At 42.9% G+C, this 23,108-nt stretch overlaps 3 protein-coding genes across 6 annotated transcripts in view; 1 reads left to right on the top strand and 2 right to left on the bottom strand.

Moving 5' to 3' along the window:
- The window catches only part of TULP3 (TUB like protein 3), a 35,693-nt gene extending 35,268 nt beyond the window's left edge, over window positions 1-425 (bottom strand). The window contains exon 1 of the mRNA XM_040574562.1: window positions 205-425. The gene's annotated coding sequence lies outside the window, so the exon portion shown is untranslated. The remainder of the gene's footprint in view (window positions 1-204) is intronic.
- Window positions 40-4,533, bottom strand: RHNO1 (RAD9-HUS1-RAD1 interacting nuclear orphan 1). The gene is made up of 3 exons (XM_040574590.1): window positions 4,064-4,533; window positions 3,448-3,716; window positions 40-860 (listed from the first exon to the last, which is right to left on the bottom strand). Exons 2-3 carry the CDS (start codon window positions 3,613-3,615, stop codon window positions 210-212), a joined length of 819 nt encoding a protein of 272 aa, XP_040430524.1. The 5' UTR covers window positions 3,616-3,716; window positions 4,064-4,533; the 3' UTR covers window positions 40-209.
- On the top strand, window positions 868-14,890 carry FOXM1 (forkhead box M1). Of its 4 annotated transcripts, none has more exons than XM_040574462.1 (9): window positions 868-1,010; window positions 6,217-6,804; window positions 7,899-8,047; window positions 8,253-8,471; window positions 8,896-9,024; window positions 9,608-9,652; window positions 10,592-10,664; window positions 11,215-11,396; window positions 12,479-14,890. In XM_040574462.1, exons 2-9 carry the CDS (start codon window positions 6,264-6,266, stop codon window positions 13,529-13,531), a joined length of 2,391 nt encoding a protein of 796 aa, XP_040430396.1. In that variant the 5' UTR covers window positions 868-1,010; window positions 6,217-6,263; the 3' UTR covers window positions 13,532-14,890. The 4 variants fall into 4 exon arrangements, with proteins under 4 accessions (XP_040430396.1, XP_040430388.1, XP_040430405.1 ...); XM_040574454.1 differs by lacking the exon at window positions 868-1,010 and adding an exon at window positions 4,805-4,947; XM_040574471.1 differs by lacking the exon at window positions 868-1,010 and adding an exon at window positions 4,805-4,947 and having other exon boundaries at window positions 10,595-10,664.
- The last annotated feature ends 8,218 nt before the right edge of the window (window positions 14,891-23,108 follow it).

Genomic DNA, 23,108 nt, shown 5'->3' on the forward strand with positions numbered 1-23,108 from the left:
CCGCCCCGCCCGGAGCGCGGTGACCGCGCATGCGCGGCAGCCGCCGCCGGCCGCCTGAGGGCGGAGCGCGCTGCCGGCCCGCGGGGCTCCTCACGCCGCCCCCCGCGGTGCCACAGCAGCGGCTGGGGCTGCGGTCAGCTTCCCTCCTCATCCTCGGGAATAAAGTTTTCTGAGCAGGCACGTCTCTGCACGCAGCAGAATTACCGTTCCTATCTCCTGCAGAGTTCAGGGTCCCTCTTCACCAGTATGTCAGCGGCGCTCAGCTTCCCCCTGTCCCGCAGGTACTTCAGGATGTGAGGCCGTTGTCTCCAGGTGACCCTTACTCCATACTCTTCCTCCGGAGTGTCTGTAACCAGTACTGCTGCCTCTTCCCCTCTCCCGCAGGGTTCAGTGCCAGATGCCAACTCTCCTTCTGTTTGCCAGGCACGGCTACCAGTTCGTGACCGAGTGCTGCTGCATCTCCTGTTCCTTACAGGAGGCTGCGGAGTCCCAATATCTGGTGGGCTGAAGGCTTCTCGCTCCACAGGCTGAGGGACAGGCATTGACGGTGTTTCTTCACAGTTCTCTGAACTGGCTGCCTGAACGTTGTTTTTTGCTGCTGTGCCATTCTTGCACCAGCTGTGAGAGTGCTGTGCGTTCTTCCCTGCATGATTCAGCACATCCAGGGAGCGGACTGCACATCCTTCTGAATTCTCAAAAGTTAAAGGAGGAAATTTGCAGGCTACAGGTCTTTGACAAGCTCCCCTTGCACAAGGCAAACCATGGTTGGCATCCTGCTTCTGCGGTTTACAAGGACCACGATGCTTCTTCTGAAATGCTTTCAAGACCAATGACTTAGTTGTTTCAAATTGTGCGCACACCTGAAGGTCAAGACATAAGAAAAAACAAGAGTTTTCTCTAAAGGAACGCCAACCTCATTCTACTTCCCCACCCATCCCATCTTTCATCAATGTGTTGACTAAATGCATAAGATGGTCTGCAGCAAAGCAAAACAGTCTTTAACCTTGCTGGTAAGCATGAGACACCTCTGAACTTCAAAGTTATGTTCCGACACTTCCCTCTCTAAAGAAAGTAGGTAGCAAGTGAACTATCCTCTGGTAACTTACAAAAGAACAGAAGACTTCTGATTTAAAGAAAAATCTAAATCATCTAACTGGCATCTACACCTTTAACACCTGCAGATTTAAAATAGTTCAGACCTGGATCCTGTGTCCTTCTGTGTCTTAGCATAGCTGAATAAATTCAATGAACCACATCCTCAGCGTTCCTGAACAGGTAGAGGTTCAATACAAAGTGATTTAAACAACACCCACTTCATTTCATCACCTCAGATTACGTTAATTAAGCCTTCAAAATATTCCCCCAAAACACCTTTGCCTCAAACACATAGTTAACCTCTATATTCTAGAAGAGCATATCACTGGAACTGCCAATTCTAAAATCAGCTGTCCATAGAAGATGGTCAAAGTTAACAATCTGTATTTCCTTGAAAGACTCAGGACTCTTACTCAAGACCTGAAAATCCTTCTGCTACAGTAGTCTTTATCTTCCTGGGTCTCAAAAGAAATTGTGGTTCAGTTTCTCACAATTTGTTTTTCCCTACAGCATGCCAAACTGGCTTCTAGTTATGACAACCACAGACCCCTTTTAGCATTCTCATGTTACTACATAGTCCCTGAAAAACTAAGTTCAAGTTAACTACGGGTAGTGACTGTCGAATGCAAAGCCATTGTGCAGGAAAACAGAGCAATGATTCCCTAATAATTGTATCCCAGCACACACTTCAAAGAACATAGGTGAACCACTCTGACTCTGAGGGTATGACTTCCTTGCTTCAGAGAACACATCAGGTAGACTTTACCTGGTATTAAATACTTAAGATAACACCAAGATGAGCAGAAACTCAGCTGCCACGGAAACAACTGACATCCATCTGCAGAAGAATCTGCAGGAAGTTACAAACTTACCAGGATTTTTCAAATGGAAAAATGTTTAGAAACAAAGAATAATGTGGACATTTTCATCTCTTCCAAACAAAAAACATACTTCACAGTAGTTATTGCACACAGCATTACAGAAGCCATAGAGCTAACTCGCCAATATAAAAAGTAAAAAAATTGAATATGTTCTACTTCAAGGTTAAAGCATAACAAAAAGAAATCTAGGTCTCCAGGGTTAAAGGAATGTTTCTTGTACATTTGAAACCACACTTTTTGAGCCTGCTTTGTAAAGAATGCAGAATAACCTGAGTTGGAAGGGACCCACAAGGATCATCAAGTCCAACTCCCAGGTCCCCAAAGGACCACGCAAAAAATCAGACTGTATGTCTGAGAACGTTGTCTGAATGCTTCTTGAACTCCATCAGACCTGGTGCTGTGACCACTTCCCTGGGGAGCCTGTTCCAGTGCCTGATGACCCTCTTGGTGAAGAATCTTTTCCTGACAGCCAGCCTGAACTGCCCCATCGCAGCTTCATGACATTTCCTCAGATCCTATTGCTGGTAACCAGAGAGAAGAGATCAGTGCCTGCCCTCTGCTCCCCTTGTGAGGAAGCTGTAGACCGTGATGAGGTCTCCCCTCAATCTTCTCTTCTCCAGACTGAAGAAACCAAGTGACTTTAGCGGCTCCATATACATCTTGTCCTCTAGACCATTCACCATCTTTGTAGCCCTCAAAGCACAGACACTCAAGCAGAAATAACACTTAAACAAAGCTCCCCTAGGAGGTAACTATTGTTGGAACAGTGTGTGTATAGAGGAACATACATACAGGAACACACATATATAGGAACAGCCTGTCTTTGCAGCAGCCATTTACTTAAAAAAAATGTATCTTTGCATTACATAATATACAGACTATCTTGGGACACTGCAACAGTCCCTGGAATATTCCTTCAGACTAGAAAGAAGCCCATCAGAAGAACAATATGGAGGGAAACTATTCAAAACACACAGAATGGAAAATAAGGCAGGTTAAAACAAGTTATTTTGAAGTGAAGACCTCTGGTCCCTAAAATTACTAGTGTCAGATTTAAACAAAACAACTAGTATTTTAACATGTAACATTTAGATTTCAGCAATTTCAAGCAGCAAGGCAATAAAAAAAATTCCCCCAAAGAATATTTATTATGTATAGGGTTTTCAGTTGCCATGGAAAGCGTTTTCCTCGTGAGAATTAGTTTTTCAGAAGACAAACAGAAATAGTAATCAGTATACACTGCACAGTGTTATGCCTTCACATACCCAAAATCTTGTTGTTTGTTTGTAATTAGAATGTGAAGCAACTCACATGTGCTTATTTATGCTTTAGGCATTTATAATCAATTCAGATCCATGCTACTAATTTTGCATATCCAGGACAGACAGCTTTCTTTTGAGTCTTGTGACTTGTGGGAGAAACTCTAAGACTGTTGCTGTGGGACACAGGGGAAAGGATAACTTATACCAACCCAGGCAGCAGAGGTATTCTGGTCTATAGGTTTTGTAGGAACATGTCTTGGATTCTCAGCCAAAGGTTGTGGAGTTTCACAGCAATGGATGGGTCCCTCCCATGGTTCCTCAAGGAATACCAGTTCTGCCTTCCTGGCATTGCAAGTACGCTTCTTCTTCGGAGGCATCAAAAGATATGGTAAAGCCACTTAGAAACCTCATGACGCTTGCGAGAACCAAGTGGAGAAAGACAAAAGCACTCTGAGAAGATGCTAAAGCGCTCTCAAATCTGTAGAGGACAAATAAACGCATTTGAAGACAAGCTTGTTTGGAAAGCTCAGATATAAACTTTAAGAGAAATAAAACACACAACATTATCGTGTATACATCACCAATAGCTTTTAAGCTTTCTGTCAAATTCCAGGCAGATTTAGCAAATGCACCATAGAATAGATCCTTAAAATGTTCCGAAGCTTCACAAAAGCAGATAGCCAAATATGTTGGGGCAGACAGTCAGACAAACAAAATAAAAATGCTGTAGCTGCAGAAGGAGTTCTGAAGTGGCATTCTGCGCAAGCCTCAACATTATAGGAAAGATCAGTTTCTTACAAAAATACATATTTTAAATACACAAACCTGACAAACTTGCATAGGCACGTTCATAAAGATATTTTAGAAGTAATTTGAAAGACATCCACACGTGATAAGACCTGACTAAAATACTGAAATATAGAACCAACTATGTTCAGAACTAGTTTGGTCACTGACAATTTTAAGGAAATTAAAAATTGCTGAGAGAGAAGAAAAAAAGCCAAAACAAACATTTGCAATGCGATTCAGTTGACCTGCTTAATCCTCTGTGACAAATCAGCTATCTAGAAGACTTAAATAATTTCTTCACATCAACTCACTACCTAACCTAGTTACCACTGAAGAACAATTTAAGAATTGGAAACTTAATCTATAAAATTGGTGTATAAGGCCATAATACTCAGAATTCTTTCAATTTCTAGCTGCTACTTATCCATACGGTTTCATTTCGGAAATTTTAAGTTTTAAAATACTTGATGTTTCCCTCCTGCGTTATAGGTATCTTGCACGATTACTTTTACCTAGCAAACATCTTTTAAACGAACGTAAATAAACGTTCTGCTACCAGAGGAGCGGAACAACCGCACGGCCCCCTCAGCAGCTCCCTACCAACACACGGCCTTGGCGTTGCCTAACGGTCCCCGAGCGTCTCGGCCGCCCCCCTCGGGCCCAGGGACGCTCTCCTGACGCAAACCGGCGCAAACGGCCCCGGCCGCGCTCCGGATCCGGATCCGGCTCCGAATCGGGATCCGCCTCCCGCCGCCAGCCCGGGCGCAGCCCCTCATTGGCCCAGGCGGGCACGTGACGGCCGCGAGCCGCCGGGCGCCAAATTCAAACAGGGAACCGAGCCGTGCTGCGGGGCGGCGGGGCCGGCAGCGCCGCCGGGTGTTCCCTCCGCCCTCCCTCCGCGACTCCGGCCCGGCCCGGCGGTGAGTGCTGCCCGCCCGCTGCCGCCGCCTCGGAGGCTCTTCCGGGGAGAGGGGGGTGCCCGGGCCTGGCCCCGGGGCAGCGGCCGGGGCTCGCCGGGAGGAGAGGGGGGTGCCGGGGCGGGGGTGAGGCCTCCCCGGGAGCCTCGGGGGTGGAGCGGGGCTCCGGGTGCTGCAGCCTGCCTGTGGGGGTCAGCAGCTCTGCCTCCGGCCGCCGGGCAGCCCCGACTCCAACGCTCCTGCCACGCAAGGCACCGACTCCGCTTTTTGTCCCCGGGGCTCTATTTTTGTACCCACGCAGGTGACTTACTGACAGGTTTCTTGCTTACTAACTGGCCCCGTCAAATCCACGGATGCAAAATGCCTTCTTTCGTGTTGCTGGGTGTTTCTATTCTGCCTGTCTTCCCTAATGTTAAATAGTAAGCACAACTTGCGTGCTCTTGTTCTGTTATAGTTTGCTGCAAGAGGCAATCTCCCCATGTATTTCGTGAATGGTATGATATTTATAAGCGGTGTACACAGAAGGTGCATGCAGCATCTTACCCTGAAAGCAGTGTCTCTGAATTTTTATCTCTACTCCTTTTGACTTAATAACCTAAATCGTTTGTTATCTAAAAGTTTGGAATTTGAATTGTATGCTGCCCTATGACAAGTTTGTCTAATGCTACAGAAGTCTACAGAAGGAATGACTGGAGCATTTACTTCACATTTATTTTAAAGTACCTAGCTTCTGCTGCTTTTATTATGTGCTCTTATAGTGTCCAGGGCAATCTCTGCTGCCCAAATCTTATACCATCTGCTAAATCCCCTTTTCTCTCGTGTTGCATGATCTGCTTACAGCAATAAGATGTAAGGATCAGGACTGCTATTTCTGTGTTATAGCTTCTCATCCCTCCAGCTTGCTGACTGATGCTGATCAAACCACTTTACAGCTAAGTCTTAGCATCCCTTTCTGTAAAGCAGATACGTGTACTTTCTTTCCTTGTTAGGTACTCTGTGACTCTGAACTTCTGATATAAATTATCTGCTTTGCAAATATCTCTCCTGTCCTGCTCACACAAGATGTGGATAAAAGAAATACAGTACTATTTTCCCATAGCCTGGTTAATCTTGTTAAAAGTTTTCAATTCTGATTTTTCTTCTTTTTTTTTTTCCTAGTAGTATAATACTTGGTGATTATACATGTGCTGTGGAAGGCCTGTGGCGATTTGCTGCATCTTTCTTTTCTATTCCTGCCATCTGCACTCTTATGTTATATATCTTGTTTTGCAGGACTTATTCCTCTCATTTTCAATGGAGAGTGACTGTACAGATCAATAATGAGGACCAGCCCTCGCAGGCCCTTAATTCTCAAAAGACGGAAACTGGCCCTTCCACAGAAGGATGCACCCAGTACCTCAGCAAGAGATGAGCACAATGGTCGGGGACAAAAGACATCTAAGCAGGAACACAGCCAAGAGGACCAACATGACAGCCAAGGCAGAGACAAAATGGACTCTGGCCTGCAGAAATTCCCAGCAGGAATAAAAATAATCAACCATCCTACCATGCCCAACACACAAGTGGTGGCCATCCCTACAAATGCTGATATTCAGAGCATCATAGAAGCCCTTACAGCAAAAGGAAAAGAATGTGGAAATAATGGGCCCAACAAGTTCATTCTCATTAGTAGTGGGGGTACCTCTTGTTCATCAGGACTGTCGCAGCATCTCCCCTCAGAGAAACCCAGTGCAGCGATCAAGGCTGCCGATGGTGAAGTAAGAGAGAAGAATGTCATGCAGACACCTGGTCTTGCAGGAGGGACAACGCTCTGGCATTCAGGAGTTGACTCCGTGGTTGCACAGGAACAGGAGAGCAACAGTATGTAACTCTTACCCTTTTCTTCATCATGATAGATGAGCAAAGGGGTGTGAAGTGGGGCAATGAGCATAGTGCTTGCATCTCAGTATGCAGTAAATTATTAAGTTATTTACAAAATAGCTGTACATGCGAAGTGAAATCTGAATGATCTCAGTAGATACATTTTTGGTGGTAGAGACAGGTCTGGCATATGAAGGTGTGTAGCAAAGCAAAATTTTAGTGCTGAGGGAAAAAGAAGTGGGGTTGGTTTAAGGGAATCTAGTCTAATAGAACAAAATACTAAGCAAAGAGGTGGTGGATGGAGTCAAGACTAGCATGAAGTACCCTAGTCAGTGACAAAATATAGGAGCCTAGAGCTTTCAAAGAGAAGTGTTTCCCATCCTTTAATAACTAAGTGGCAAGTCTGTTTTTTCTTGACTGTCTCATGAAGCTGATGGACAAATGTTAGAAGTGGGATAGATTTTACTTTGACTCACTGCTCAAATCATATTTGTATTTGTAACTTAAAGTATCTGTGTAGCTTTTGTCTGTGGCAAATTTTATCCCGCTGCCTGACAGGAACCCATAAGCTGTTCCAGTAGCTGTATTGTTACAAACAGCCTCACCAGAAACAATAAAACTGCACTAGTTTTCCATTGTTGCCATTGAAAAACCCTGAAGACATGGAGCTTCTGACTTGGGTCTTGTGCTTAGTCTTTCTTTTGTAGTTTATGCCACCACTTTCCTTGGCCTTTGCTTACTGGGTTCATCTTTTAGCTGAAAATGCTTGAATTCTTGAAGTACTGGAATTAACACTGTCCTGTTTTGATTGAGAGCAATAGTCTGGTTTGAATGTTTTGTTTTGTGTTGTTTTTTTTGTTTTTTTTGTTTTTTTAAGGCTTCAGCTTTTTTCAGGAATTGGGCATATTTTCATACAATCAGGAATTTAAGGTATATGCACAAGAAGCTTTAGCTTTGCAATGTAATCTTTTCCCTGTCGTGATACAGGGATACCTTTTTTTGAGCAGTGTGATTAGTGCCTTCCATTTGGCATTAAGGTGAAGGAAGAGGATTACTTATGAGTAAGCAGAGTTATGGGCTTGTTATCCCGACAGGCAGTGGCGAGACAATGAGCTCTGTGCTGGATAATAGTCTCACTAACATCCAGTGGTTGGGGAAGATGAGAACTGATGGACTAAGTCCCTGTTCTGTGAAGCAAGATATGGAGAAAGAGAACCAGATGCCTCTGCAGGAAAAAATCAAGGTAAGCAGGCGAAGGCAACATAGTGTGCACTGAAACTTTTGATAGGGATGCAATTCATGTGGATTAGAAGACTTGCAAGAACTAGATGTGACCAACTCTAAGTAATCTGAGATTGCCTTTTACTGTTTTTGAATAGCAGGACATGGATTATCCAGCTCTTTTTGTCAACTCTTTGAGCACTCATGTATTGTTTCTTCTGTCTCAGACTGAAGAAGATTCTGCTGCTGTTGCCATTCCTACCTCCTCTTCCTCCTCCTCCTCCTGGCAGGATTCGGTATCAGAAAGACCTCCTTACTCGTACATGGCCATGATCCAGTTTGCCATCAATAGCACTGAGAGGAAGCGTATGACTCTGAAGGACATCTATACCTGGATTGAGGATCATTTCCCATATTTTAAACATGTGGCTAAGCCAGGTTGGAAGGTAACAAGTAGGCCCTCAAGTTGCTGTGGGCCTCGGGGTGATGCAGTCATAAGCTTTCTGGGTGAAAATGAAAAGTTGTTCCCCAGCCTGCAGAGCAAGATGGAAATTAATTTAAACATCCCACCCCAAATACTCTCTCATTCCAGGCATTCCCTCTTCAACTTCTTGTATCCTTTTTCTCATGCTACATAGGCAAGATGGTGGGATGTTTGATCATTGGAGAAAGAATAGGGTTCTCAAGAGTAAAGAGAATAAGAGACTTATGGTAAGGTTGGCTGGATATGCAGTGAATATGAATGTCCACATTGTCTGGACTTTGGAATGGAATCTCCTCTGCCAGAGCAGTCGTGTCTGAAGTAAGCCCTACAGTGCTGATAACAAAACTTCTGCTATTCAGTTTCCCCCCTTGTTCCTTTTTCTCCAGAACTCCATACGGCACAACCTGTCCCTTCATGATATGTTTGTCCGTGAGACATCTGCTAATGGTAAAATCTCATTTTGGACTATTCACCCTGATGCCAACCGTTGCCTAACATTGGACCAAGTGTTTAAGGTGAGTGCCTCATGCAGAGAAAATGGAGCAGCCTATCCAGTCCATGCTAGACAGGCACCTTAATTTAAAGGGAAATTTAAGCTACTTTGACATCAGCTTCTCTATAAAAGCTGGACTCAGTCACTTCTCCTGACAAACAGATGAACTCTATTTGAAAGAAAAAGTGCTGTGGCTTTTGCTGCTGGAGCTTTTCTGAGATGCATTTTATTCTTCAGGTGGTGTACCAAATGTAATAGTGACTTAGTTCAACCTGTTTCCTTGGGCCTGCAACAAACTTCCAGTGAGAAGTTTTCCACTGAAGTGGTCTAACAGTTCTTGTGTTGACTAGACAGCCACAGGATGGAATTGTACTATCCCAGCTAGATATTTTAGGAAGTACCTTTTTTGTAGAAGAAACAGCTTGCAAGTCTAGTACAGGTGTGTTTAGTCTTTTGTGTTTTCTGCAGTGGGTGGGCAGATTTACTCTCTGGTTTGCTTGGATTATACAAAGTTAAACTGTCCCATTTCCCCCCCCCCCCCCTTTGGTTGATAACTTCCTCTTATTTTCTTATTTTTCTCCCTCTCAATGCCTTGTTGCTACCAGCCGCTGGACTTGGGGTCACCAACATCGCCTGAGCACTCTGAATCAGTAAGACTTTCCCCCTGGCTCGGGGCTTGAGCTTCCATTCTCCTCTTGCCCGTCATTGAAGGAAAGGATGAGAGATCTGGGGAGGGGGGACTGGGTCACTGCTGCACCTGGTCATACACTCTGTGCACACCCTTTCTGGGGAAAGGTGTTGAGCCAAAGGTTAATTGCCTTCAGATGATATGTTTTCTCTACAGCTTGGCTAGAGCTGTACAACTTTGAGCAACTAAAAATCTACTGCTGAAATAGGTTGCAGTGGGCACCAGCAGGCTTCAGAGAAAGCTAAGACAGGGTTTGGGTACAATCCTCATCTGTGGCAGCAGTCCCACTCTGTTCTGGGTCTCACAACCAGAAAGAATGGGATCTCTGTGCTCCTTGTTTCGTTTGAAACCCAGCTGCACTGTGACTCTCAGAAGGATAAAACCATTTGCTGTCTCTTGCATTCAGCAATTTTAACAATGATGGATTTACAATGAGCCAGTAAGACACTTTTCTGTTACCACTGTAGTCCTGGCCCTCATGCCATCTGCTTTGATCTCTGATTCCTGTGTTGCCTCTGATATTCCACTTGAACTTCAGGTCTACGGTTTGTATGGAAATCAAATACATGATAAATGTATGCTATTCAACTTTCCTCAGGCACTGAGGACACTGAAACAAGGTCAATTCTACAGCAGAGTCCACAGCTGGATCAGCTATTTTGTGCCATTTCTTTCTTTTTGACTGGTAGCTAGCTTTGAGATGGCATGACCACAAAACAGCAAGTGTTGCAGAGAGAGAGACAGCGTGATTGCTGGGTGCTAACAGCTGCTTTTCCTGTAATTAGCTCAGCACAGGCTTCTGGATTTGCAGTTCTGAATGAGACAACGGAATAAATATGAATTCTTCTCTTTAAATCTTTTCCTCCTTCCTCTCGTCTTCCTTATTTTACAATGTCTACAGCAGCAAAAGAGACATGTTCCAGATCCCCAGAAGAATATGGGAAGCAGCAGCAAAACTGAACCCCAGAATGCACGTAAGTGTCTACATCAGCCTAGGCCAAAGAGAATCATTCTCATAAATCTTAGGACATAGATAAATTTCATATTCTCTTATCTATTCTTATATATATTTTCTTATATATATTCTTATATATTCTCTCAATCTCTTATAGATAAATCTCAAAAACTCTCCCAGATTCTTGTAGGAATAAAGTAGAAATTGTTATCCAGCTTTGCCTGCTTACAAACTTCCTACAGCTGCTCCCATCTGTCAGGTTTAAAGCTGAAGGTAGAGCTACAGTCTCTTAGAGAGGATGGAAGGGAACTGGGTGCTCAAACTGAGTGAGAGCAGAGCTTGCTCCAACTTGAGGACTAGGATCTGTATGAGAGGCTGTATTTTCCTCTTCATCAGGCCTTCTGGCTTGGGATTTGTATCCTCAAAACTAACAGAGAAGGCAGGTGAACCTATCTCTGATCAAATGGTTATTTGGGGGTATTTAGAAGCACTTTCTGTCAGGTATCTGATTTTCCAGAGGTGGTAGAAGAAGGGCAGGAGGCTAACAAATCCATTCTTTTCCCTTCCAGGCCGAAAGATGAAGCCTTTGCTTCCTCGCATCAACTCCTACCTGGTTCCAATCCAGTTTCCTGTGAGTCAGCCTCTTGTGTTGCAGCCTTCTATGAAGGTTCCTCTGTCCATGGCACAGGGAGCATCCCTCAACAGCTCAGAGACCTTCCAATGCAATAAACGCGTGCGCATTGCTCCAAAGGTTGTTTTTAATTCTTGCTTTTGGGGGGGTGGGATGGAATGGGGTGTGTTGTATTTTATTTTCTCCATAGCTGTTGTTTTCCATGGACTGCGTTCTTTACATGGTTCCTTTGTGTATCTTTACTGGGTCCTCCAAGCCTGTAAGTTTATGGCTAGGAACTAGCCAGTGGCAATCCTTGCTGTCCTTTTCTGTCTTTAGGGTCACTGTTAACTGCTAGTTGACTTGCTGTTAAGGACGTTACTTTAATTCAGTGGAGGTGTGGGCACTCTGGACTGAATGGTCCAGACTGTCTCTTTCTACTGCTCAGATGTGAATAAGTAGGAATGGGAAAAATAGCTTTGTTCTGCCCCTAAAGCACTCAGAATTTCATAGCTCTGAAGAGTCAGCCTTAGTGTAAGGCACTGCTTTTGAAAGAGCATTTACGTGCACGTAGACTCTTCCCAGAGACTTTCAGTATCTGCTATTTGCCAGTTGTGGAGTTCTCAGTTATTCTGGGCTGAAGAAAAAACAGCTATTAAACAGGGCCTACTCTTCACATCTTACTGACTCACTGTCTTGGATGCTTAGGCATTGCCAAGCTTTTCCATCCTTTCTAACCTTAATCCTGTTTTCCTTCTTGTTCCTGTTGCTTTATATTCTCTCCTGCTGTGATTTGTCTTTCCCTCATATGTTTTTTTCTTCTAATAACCTCAATATTTTTTTTCCTTGGTTTCTGGGAAAGCTGTCCCCACTCATTTTGTCATTGCACATGTACGTAATGTAAGGAGGAATCAAAACCATAAATACTTGGCTCTTCTCCTGCCTGTCCTTCTAGAAATTGCTCATTGCAGAAGTACTCTGAAGGGCATGACTTCGAGTCACTTAGCTAAAACCCTTCCCATTGTGATCTGTAGGCTTCTCTGTATCAATTTCACTGGGAGAGCAATGTTTATCTGTTGCTATTGCTATTTCTTTCTCATTTTACCTGTTCTGTTGTCCTTTACTACTAGTCTTTCTTTTTTTTTTTCTTCCACTACCATTTGTATTTTTAAGTGGGTTAGATCCTTGTTTACTGACTGCATATCATTTTCTTTTCTTTGTAGATGTCACTCTCTATGGATGAGTCATCCTCTTTGCCTGTGGCTATTGTCAAGGAAGAGAGTCAATGTGATGAAGGCCTATTTTCTCAAACCCATTCTCTAAAGGAGAGCAACTCCCAACCCGGTGAGGAATTGGCTTCTTTCCCTGAGACTCACTGTATAAAAGAGGAGGAGGTCTCACAGCTGGATGACTGGCTGTCCCCCTTTGCCTCAACCCTAACTGTGAAGGAAGAGCCAGCCTTGTTCCTCCCAGTCTCAGCTGCAACTGAGAAGAAACATTTCACCGTACTGAAGTCACCATCTAAGAGTTTTTCTGACACGTTAGTTATAAAGAGACGTGAGAGGCGGGAAATGAGCAGATCCAGAAGGAAACAGCACCTAGCACTGCCTTGCTCTGAAGAGCCTGTCCTTATTTTGCCAGAGAACAATGACTTTGACCCTTTCCGGTTAGGGGCAGACTTACCCTTCCTGCAGGAAAGCCAGCCTCCAGAGAATGTATCACAGCTCAGCTGCCTGCAGGGGGAAGAGGGGCCTTTCAAAACACCAGTCAAAGAGATGTTCAGCAAATTGCCAGTTTCTTCCACTCCCAGCAAAGTCCCAGCAAATACTACTCCCCCACTAGGAGGCCTTGATCCCTGGAAGTCTGCATCGTTAGTCAAGGGAAGTAATGAGCTGGATTTCAGTCCAGTGAGAACCCTTCAGTTGCCATTCACACCCCTCCAGGAGAACCAGGACTTGCTGGGTTTTAACAGTACACCCCTTAAAAATCCTCTCTTTGAGTCCCCTCGAGAACTGCTCAATACAGAATCAAGTGACATGGTGCATGGCCCCCTCACAAGCTCTCCAGCTTTTACTCGTGAATCTACCAAGCAGTTGCCTGTCGAACTGCCAACCTCTGGCTTTACTGAAAACCGGTCACTCATGGAGGGCCTGATCTTGGACACTATGAATGACAGTTTGAGCAAAATCCTTCTAGATATCAGCTTTCCTGGTCTTGAGGATGAAAACTTAGGAACGGACATTAGTTGGTCTCAGCTTATACCTGAACTGAAGTAAACTGGCCAGAGGGCTGAATTTGGCTTATTTTGATATTATAGAAAGCACTCTTCTCTTCTGAGATCTATTCACATAGTCTAAAAAGACTGTCTGCTTTTGACGAATTCCCTCGTTTGTGGGAATAGTGGGCACTATTGACTCCTGCTAAGCTGGGAGACAGGCCCATTGGCTGCTATGAACTCCCTTTTTGAGCTGCAATAGACTATTTATGTGGGATAAGATAGCCTCTCTTCAAGGACTCTCATCTTTAGTACCAGGTTAGAGAGGTTCTTTCAGGAAAACATCTAGATAGACCCTGGAATGGCATTGGCTACTCAAGGGATAAGAGAGAGATACTCCTCAGTTATGTCCAATAGGAAAGGCCCTGAGAACTTCCTCCTAGCTCTGTCCTTAATTCCCTTTGCTTTGTTCTCGTCTTATTTAGCATCTTTTGTGTAGTTCTAATGCCTGTAAATATTGTACATTCCTTAAACTAGCTCTTAATTATAATAGTAATTTTATTCTTGTAGGATTATCATGGGAATATTTGGGCTGGTAAAGGGTTTAACTTAGTCTTGTCCATATGTCCCACTTGTCCTGTACTCTTCCACTCTAGATGAGAGCCCAAAATACTATTTTCTTCTTTGACCTAAGAAACCCATTGGCCTAGGCTGTTTTGAATGTTGCTGGCACACAGATCTGAAAAATCATCTATACGTGACTGAGTGACGGCTCAAGTTAAACAGAACCTAGGGGACTAGGTAGAGTCACTGTTGCAGTAAGATGGGCTTTTACTGAATGGTTAAACCAGTCCTCATTATATCATCAGTTGAAAAATGTTTTTTAAAAAAATAATAAAATACTGATATTGGCAAGTGAATGCCAATATTTTCACTGAAAAGTGACCTCTGGAAACACAAGGTATGTTTCTAAGTGCAATAGGGCGACTCATCCCAGTTCTCTAAAACTCGTATCAAAAGAGGAAATTGGTATGGAAAAGGCCTAATCCTTCTGCTTACAGTCAAATGATGGCTCACGCATCTACATATGCAATAAAGTTTCTCTGGGAGCACAGCTGAGTGTTGTCTTTACTGCTGCCACTTTTAGTAGCAGGCTTAGGCTGGACCATGGTATGAAGTTAATTTTTTAGTTTTTTTTTTTTTGCTTGCCTAACACACATGCTTTAGCCCTGGATCTTAGTTCTGGAAATAAGGCTAGATTGCTCTGGGGGAGGAGAGGAGCAATGGGAAGAGGATGTGTTTAGTATTGCTTTGCATTTAGAAGAATCATTTCATGTACAGGTGATGCTTTAATAGAAAGTGTTGTTTATAAAATAGTTTCAGTAGTAGGCTAGGCAACCACAGCCAACACCTGGGCAAACTGTTCCATTTATGTATTGGTCAATGTTTACAAGGGGTTAGTAGGAGCACATTGCCTCAAACGATTCCACAAAGTGAGCTTCCTGGGTACAGTGCCAATGATAGTCCATGAAAATATCTCACTGCCTACCGTCAGGAAGTTATGAAATTTTCTTTCACCCCCAGGCAACATGGTTTCTTAAATCTTTGTTCTATCTGAAGCACTGAGGACAGGAACAAAATTATTTTGAGTAGTCAGAGAGCACAAAAAGGTAGAAAAAGAAAGCAAAGCAAAGAGGAAGAGAGAGAGGCCAAGCATGTACTAATTGCATTTTACCCACTGCTGTATCAAAAGAAGCAGCTCCAATAGAGAAGCTGAGGGAAAGTGCATTAGCTTATATTCCCTGTTTTGGAATTTAGGACATGCTTGGTGCTTGTCTGATCTCTGGCCTGTCTTGTTCAGTGGTGTGGTACAAAACATGTTTAGATAAAACAACACAAAACAAAAAAACAGCAAATCCATTTTTGGTGGGCTAGAGAACTACAGGTCTGTGGGGATCAGTGTGTTGTTTTTTTGTTCGGTTTTGATTTCTTCTGTTAGACAACAGTTAGTTTATGCCTGCAGTGCAGGACCTCATTTTTGTTTCCACTCTATTGAAAGAATTTTTTATCTAAATGTTATACAAATATGGCTAATCATTGTATGAATTCTTTTAAGCTTTTATTTTCAACCACAGGCAACACAAGTGCAGTCTAGATTAGTGGGAATCTACTGTACATTTTTCTGTTGTCATTGTTTTCTGTTTGTCTTCATTTTTTATAAGTTTACAGTTCTTAAAATTTTTAGTACATCCTTCTTATTAAAAAAAAAAAACACTATAGCATTACAGTCCACCTTCTTTTTCTTGTATGTATTTTCTTCAACATAGTTACTTCTTTTCTATCATCCACATGTTTAATGGGCAGACTTGTAGCAGTAACCCACTGCTTCTGCTGTCACTGCCTACATTCTCAAAGGACTGAGAACTGAGAATAATCCTATGCTATTACTACTCTTAATTCCTACAGCAAAGATTGAAATATTTTTTTTCTATATGTGCAAATCATGGGAAGGAAATTAGAAAAAGGGCCAAATACTCCTATTGCCAATATTCTCAGCTATGCTATCCTGTTCCCAGCAGCAGGGTGCTTTTTCTGTCCTCATTGGGTAAGTAATCAAGACATTTTCAGTATTACTCAGGCCATCTTGACCTTACCACATCACAGTTGGTTACTTGACTCCTTCCTTTATATCATATACTTTTTACTGGTGTTGATGGGTAAACCCTTATGTTGTGAGTCAGAAACACAGAAACTTAATCTGAAACATCAGAACAGCACCGGCAGACTAGTTTCTGTATTTTCTAAATGCAAAACAATTTCCACTCAACATTTCTTCTGTCCTCGATAAACATAAGAGCAGAAATTTACTACATGCATGTTTTTAAAAGTTGCAGTTCTCTCACATGCATTTGTTACAGATTATTTCCTCTTAGCAGATATTTCCAGCACTTAATGGTTATTATTTCAGTTTTTGTTGAGAGGAATATTGTATTCCCTGATCTACATTTCTGTCTGCTTAGCACAAGTGATTGCTCAGCTTGAGGCCAACAGTGACAAATATTTTACTAGCCTGCCATATGAATCTCAGACCAGAAAAGTTTTGTCATTGATTCAGATATTGAAGCTGTATCACTTCTGGTTGAGTCTCAGAGGTTTGCTCTTCTCTGAGCAGGAAATAAGAAACAAAGCTGTAAGGCTATGATTGTTGGATGTCAGTAGCCTATGTGTATTTTGTTTATGATTGATTTGCTGACACTGCCTATGAGGGCAGGCGGTCTTGATTCCTTCTTACCTATACATTTCCTCTAGTAAGGAGTTCATGTTCTCCAGCCCTGACTGAAATCATCCTTCTCTGATCAGGAAATTGTAACAGACTGCTGTGAAAACTGATCTAAGCCGCACAGCACATCTGTCTTCAGGGTGGGGAGCCCAGGCTGAGGAGAAAGCCATAAATCTAGATCTAGACCCAGTGGGAAGAAGAGATGCAGATGGAAGAAGGCAAGATCATAGTCATGAGACTGCAGGAGAGGCCCACTTTGTGGCATGCTTTCTGCCAGTACACGTTACACACCTGTCAACACTTAAAGCTTCTCAAGCCATCCTGTTTGTCTTTCACCTCATTTCCTGCTAATGGAGAGGATGCATGCATGTAACTAATATCAGAGCAACCTAACTAAAAATTACGTTCCCAGACGATTATGAACTGTTCTTGTCCTTGGGATAGTGTCAGTTCCAGGTGGGTGATCCTTTGCTCTCCCTGTCAGCAGAGTTTCTCTGAAGGCCACTTAACGTGGCTGAGCAGACAGGAAGAAATGACCTTTTTGTCCTGCCACTCTTTGAACTGGTAGGAGATGTCAGCATTGCAACCAGTTCTCTTTTCTACTAACATTCTATTCTATTAATGGTGCCACCTTTCTCCAGGCGACTACAGGACAGGGAAACTACTTTGTTGCTGGGGTGCAACTTGGAAGCCTCCCTGTACAAGCATTGTGAGCTTGTACAGCCTCCACATTCATCCTTTTGTGTTCTGTGGCCAAAGAAAGGGGAGAAAGATTTGCAACAGGGTTTTTAGCTGAAATCTAGCACTCGTGCTCTGTATGTGACTACCTGCAAAGGCAAATAGAAGGGTAATGTATGTAGTTAGTGAAATATTCATTAGCTAACTTTGACTTTTATGACACTCAGATTTCCTCAAAGGGAACTGCAGGTCTACTGCTAAATATCATGTCAGTCAGACAATGGAGATAAAGGTTAAAAAAGGGAGAAATAGAGTCAGTGACTGTTCAGTGCAGTACTAAGGTACGCCTGCCATGAAGGATGCATTCCAGTACCCTCAGTGCTTAGAAAACAGATGGCAGACTGTCCCATAGAAGAGATGTTTCCAACCCTAGGAGACTGTTGACTACTTGTGTTGAGTTACTGCTTTGCTGAGGAGATTCTGAGCTGTTAATAAGCAGGCTGAGATGCTGGTGTTCTATGTCAGCTCTGGAGAATCACCTGTTACACTCACAGGTAAAGTAAAATCAAACTACTGTGATGATGGAATTATCTCTGAGAAAACAGGAAGAAAATGTGTCTGATCATAAACAACAACAAAAAATTAGCTCTGTTAAAGTTAATATTTTTAATATAAAGTTACTCCAAGATCAGTACATCATGTACAGCAAAGTGGGAAGAGGTCTGCATTGGCAAACAAGCAGATTGTGGTAAAACTCAGAAGAAGGAAGAATGCAGAAGGTGGAAAAAGGGACAGGCCGCTTGGGAGGAATATAGGAATGTTGTCAGAGCATGCAGGGATGCAACAAGGAAGGCTATTGCCCAAATGGAATTAAATCTAGGAAGGGATATCAAGGACAACATGAAGGGCTTCTTCAAACTCATCAGTAGCAAAAGGAAGACTAGGGAAAATGTGGGTCCACTGCTGAATGGGGTAGGTGCCCTTGTGACAAAGGATACAGAGAAGGAAGAGTTACCGAAAGCCTTCTTTGCTTCAGTCTTCACTGCTAAGACCAGTCCCTCAGGAATCCCAGACCCTAGAGAAAAGAGAGAAAACCTGGAGAAAGGAAGACTTTCCCTTGGTCGAGGAGGATCAGGTTAGAGATCATTTAGGCAAACCTGAAACCCACAAATCCATGGGCCCAGATGGGATGCACCATGAGTGCTGAGAGAGCTGGAGGATGTTACTGCTAGGCCACTCTCCATCATCTTTGAAAGGTCATGGAGAACAGGAGAGGTGCCTGAGGACTGGAAGAAAGACAGTGTCACTCCGGTCTTCAAAAAGGTCAAGAAGGAGGACCCAGGAAACTGCAGGCCAGTCAACATTACCTCCATCCCTGAAAAGGCGATGGAACAATTCATCCTGAAGTCATCTATAAGCATGTGTCTAAGGAGACTGTGCCACATCTGACAAATGAAGACGGTGAACTGGTAACAACAGACGTGAAGAAGGCTGAGGTACTTAACAACTTCTTTGCCTCAGTCTTCAGTGGTGGTGGTTTCCCACATCTCTTGACTCCCTGAACCTTTAGGTGGGGTCTGGGAGAGCGGAGTCCCTTCCAACTGTAAGTAAAGAGCAAGTTTGGGACCTCCTGATGCGACTTAACAGCTACAAATCTGTGCGGCCTGATGACATGCATCCGAAAGAATTGGGTGATGTAGTCGCCAAGTCACTCTCCATCATATTTGAAAAATTGTGGCAGTCATGTGAAGTCCCCAGTGACTGGAAAAAGGGAAACATCACTCCCATTTTTAAAAAGGATAGAAAGGAAGATCTGGGGAACTACAGACCAGTGAGCCTCACCTCTGTGCCTGGCAAGATCATGGAACGAATCCTCCTGGAGGCAATGTTAAGGCACATGCAGGGCAAGGGGGTGATCCAAGGTAGCCAGCATGGCTTCACCAAAGGCAAATCATGCCTGGCCGATCCGGTGGCCTTCTATGATGGAGTGATTGCATCAGTCAACAAGGGAAGACCAACTGATGTCATCTATGTGGACTTCTGTAAGGTTTTTGACACAGTCCCACATGACATCCTAATATCTAAACTGAAAACGTGTGAAGGGCGGACCATCCGGTGGATAAGGAATTAGCTCGATGGCCACACAGAGAGAATAGTGGTCAATGGTTCTATGTCTAGGTGGAGATCGATGATGAGTGGTGTCCCTCAGAGGTCTGTCTTGGGACTGGTGCTTTTCAATATCTTCATCAATGACATAGACAATGGGACAATGACATAGACAATGCTCTGTCTCCTAGCTCCACACAGAACTATCTAAGTTGTGGTTTAATCTGACAGGCAGCTAAGCACCACACAGCCATTCTCTCACTTTCCCCACAGTGGGATGGGGGAGAGAATCAGAAAAAAAAAAAAAAAAAGAAAAAAAAAGTAAAACTCATTGGTTGAGATAAAGACAGTTTAATAGGACAGGAAAGGAAGGGATAATCATCACCATCACCTTCATCGAATACACAAAATAAGTGTATTCTGACTGATGCCCAGACAGTCCCTGAACAATGGCAGCCCCCCTGGCCAAATCCCCCAAGTTTACTTGTTCAGCATGACCTTATATGTTATGGAATTGGACAGTTTGGGTCAACTGTCCAGGTTGTGTCCCTTCACATCTTCTTGTGCACCCCCAGCCTCCTTGCTGACAGGGTAGTAAACTGAAAAGCCCTTGTCTTAATGTAAATACTGCTCAACAACTAAAACATCATTGTGTTATCAGTATTATTTTTCTCCTAAATCCAAAACATGGCACCATACCAGCCACTATGATAATTGCTGCAGTTCAGATGACACATTGGTTCTTGATTTTCAATTACAACTTTTCTTGGAAAAATACATATGACAGATAGCTTGATACACAGTTTACCAATACAAAATAACAAGCAAAAGATTATGCAAAGCAGATTCCATTCCATGCCTCAAAATCTGTGGGAAGTCATTATATAGAGCACACTGTTTAACTGCATTTTTTTTAAACTTGGAATTCCAGGATTCTGACATTACATGCTTGTCTATGCACAATGTTATTTTGGATCATAGAACAGTATGAAATTCCAATTCCAATTGCAATTTCTATTTTAGATAATGGCTGTATATTGTTAATCTCTGAAACACTTGATCGAGGCATAATTATATGACCTTTGCAGTATAATCTGTCCAGAACTACCAACATGTATTTTCTACTTTAAGCTTCTCTTTTGAAAAGCTTTTCTTCAGGGCAGTTAAAGTTTTGTCTCCCTAGCTTCTCATACACACACAGATAACAAGAGGAGGAATTGTGTCTGGCATTGTCAAGTCAGCAGTAACCGAAACTTTAGTAAAAATCCTGATTGTCAAGAACTCCAACCTCTTAGGGCCACTTTGGGGAGGCTGGAAGTGACCATACGTGCTCTATACTTCTGCTGTCTCTATATTTAGACACCCCTCAGTTCTGTCTCTTGTTTAATGTGTTTCTATGTGTTTCTATGACCACACCCTGTTTCCTCTTTGCTCTGAGTGCTGTGTCTGCCTTCTCCTTTACTTCTCCCTCTCTTGAAGTGGGGAATGCTACAGGTTAGGGCTCAGAGGGAACATCTGTGGTGTCCCATGATCATCAATAGTCCAGCCAGTTCTCTGAAGAGGGCTTTCAGGTTTACAAAGCTTCTGTTGGGAATAGTCTTACATGAGAGCAGCTGTCTCTACATTTCCCTCCACAACCCCAAGACCAAGATGATCTCCAGCCTCCAGCCCCTAACCTGTTAGCTAGGTAACTTTGGTGCATACACTTGCTTTTTATAGACCTACACCATGTCTTCTCATCCCCTGTTCTCATTTTCTATGCTTATTAATCACTCTCTCTTTCTGTTTCAAAGGATACTTGAGACCTTTGTCATTCCTTCATGTCTATAAATAGCAATATTGCCTTAAAACTTTGGATAGTGTTTGATGTATTTAGGATCCAATAGTAGGAGGGGGAGAAATGTCAGGAATGCAGAAGAACTGACACCATAAACTCATCATTTGCAAGTTGTTAGATCATTGAAGATGCTTTCAGCATCACTGTGCTTTTCACTGTGTTTACAAATAATGAGATCAATGCCACAGAATGGTCTGATCTTACAAGCTCCACCCTGTAGCTAATTAATATTTGATAGTCAGCATTCTGCAACGCATACCCATGGGACTGACACATTGCAATGATAAAAGCTGTTTTACCATTTCCCATAAATGAATCTCAGTTTTGATTGGTTTGCTGTTTTTATTAAAATCCCTATTGCTGGAGTTAGGAGATCATAATATAATCTTTGCTGTCATTCAAATCATACTAAGGCCTAGCCATCAAGAATGCAAAAACCAGCTGGATGGCATGATATACAATTGCAGCCTAAAGGCTGAGAAATTAAAGGAACATGGTATTTAAAATAAAATTTCATTGTTAAACTAACACTGTTATCCATCAAGTCCTTGGGGTGATGACACATCCCTCTGCCTTCCAGCCACTGTATGTGCATTATCTACACAAAGCTGTCTCTGTACTAGCAACTACCATGGTGGGTGATTCCATCATAAAATACTGAATTGTTTGAGCAGAAAATATCCATACAGTCTCAGGCAGATCTATTCTTGTTCTACTGGGGAAAGAATGAGCAGGAAACACAGGGAATTCAGTTCAAACAACCCAATTGCTTCTATAAATGAAAGTAAAATAATGTTTTGCTTAGGTTATAAAAGCATTTAATGCCAAACTTTTTGTTGAAAAGATCTACTCCCTGCTGTGGAGTAAGCGCTTGAAGTTTATCAAGGTATCATTCTTGGGTTGGATGTATTCTTCTTTTCTGAAGTGAATGAAAAATTTCCAACTTTTGTCTGAGTTATAAGTACTCTAAAAAAAATCTATTTCACATCTTTAGAAGAGACATAGTTGGCAACTAAAATCTGAGATTTTTTTCAGTATGGATTGTGCTCCAGCATAGACATGTTGAGGCATATGGAGATTTTTTTCTGAACTGACTCTTCATGACTGCCAGGAGCTAAGCATGAGAACATGAGCTCTCTTGTGTTCCAGGGTCTTCTGCTGGCCTCTAAGGAGTGGGTGATAGGAAGGAAGACCTTGATGAGAAGAAAGTGATTCAAGTAGCCTAGTGCAGATGGGAACCAAAAAACCAATAAGGAACAGGAAGGGTTGGATAAGGGCCACACTGGTCACAGATTCAACAGTCGTCCAGATTAAGGCTGTGGCAAAACAATCAGTCTTCAGGGATGGGTTTGACTAATGTTTGAGGGATAAGTCCAGCACCAACTACCCATAAATAGAATACACAATGGGGAAAAGATGATGGTTCACTGAGCAGGGCTGAGATGCTGTTCTCGAACCATCCAAACAGGAGAATGCAGTCATGTCTTTGTAGATTTAGCCATTGAGCACTAAGGCTTCAATTTCTGTATTTCTAGATGAAAGTCTGCTTTAACAAAAGCCTGTGTAGGCTGTAACATCCTTCAGAGTGGCTCACTTTCCCCAGACTGGAGTGTGAGTGTCTGAGTAGTCCGATAGAACTGTTCCAGTCGAGGCGTTCACAAAGCATCACAGTGCAGGAACCACAAGGGTGCTACAAGTGCAAATATGCTTGGCTTAAACTGTGCATACCAACAAATA

Source organism: Cygnus olor, chromosome 1 (assembly GCF_009769625.2).
Source record: "Cygnus olor isolate bCygOlo1 chromosome 1, bCygOlo1.pri.v2, whole genome shotgun sequence".
NCBI classification, from domain to species: domain Eukaryota; kingdom Metazoa; phylum Chordata; class Aves; order Anseriformes; family Anatidae; genus Cygnus; species Cygnus olor.

Bases quoted from the DNA above. Each gene is read 5' to 3' on its own strand.
- RHNO1 (XM_040574590.1), bottom strand. From the start codon at position 3,615: ATGCCTCCGAAGAAGAAGCGTACTTGCAATGCCAGGAAGGCAGAACTG. The intron at 861-3,447 runs GTTGGTATAAGT...CTTGACCTTCAG, and splicing joins AGAATACCTCTGCTGCCTGG to GTGTGCGCACAATTTGAAAC.
- FOXM1 (XM_040574462.1), top strand. From the start codon at position 6,264: ATGAGGACCAGCCCTCGCAGGCCCTTAATTCTCAAAAGACGGAAACTG. The intron at 9,653-10,591 runs GTAAGACTTTCC...CAATGTCTACAG, and splicing joins CGCCTGAGCACTCTGAATCA to CAGCAAAAGAGACATGTTCC. The intron at 10,665-11,214 runs GTAAGTGTCTAC...TTTCCCTTCCAG, and splicing joins AACTGAACCCCAGAATGCAC to GCCGAAAGATGAAGCCTTTG.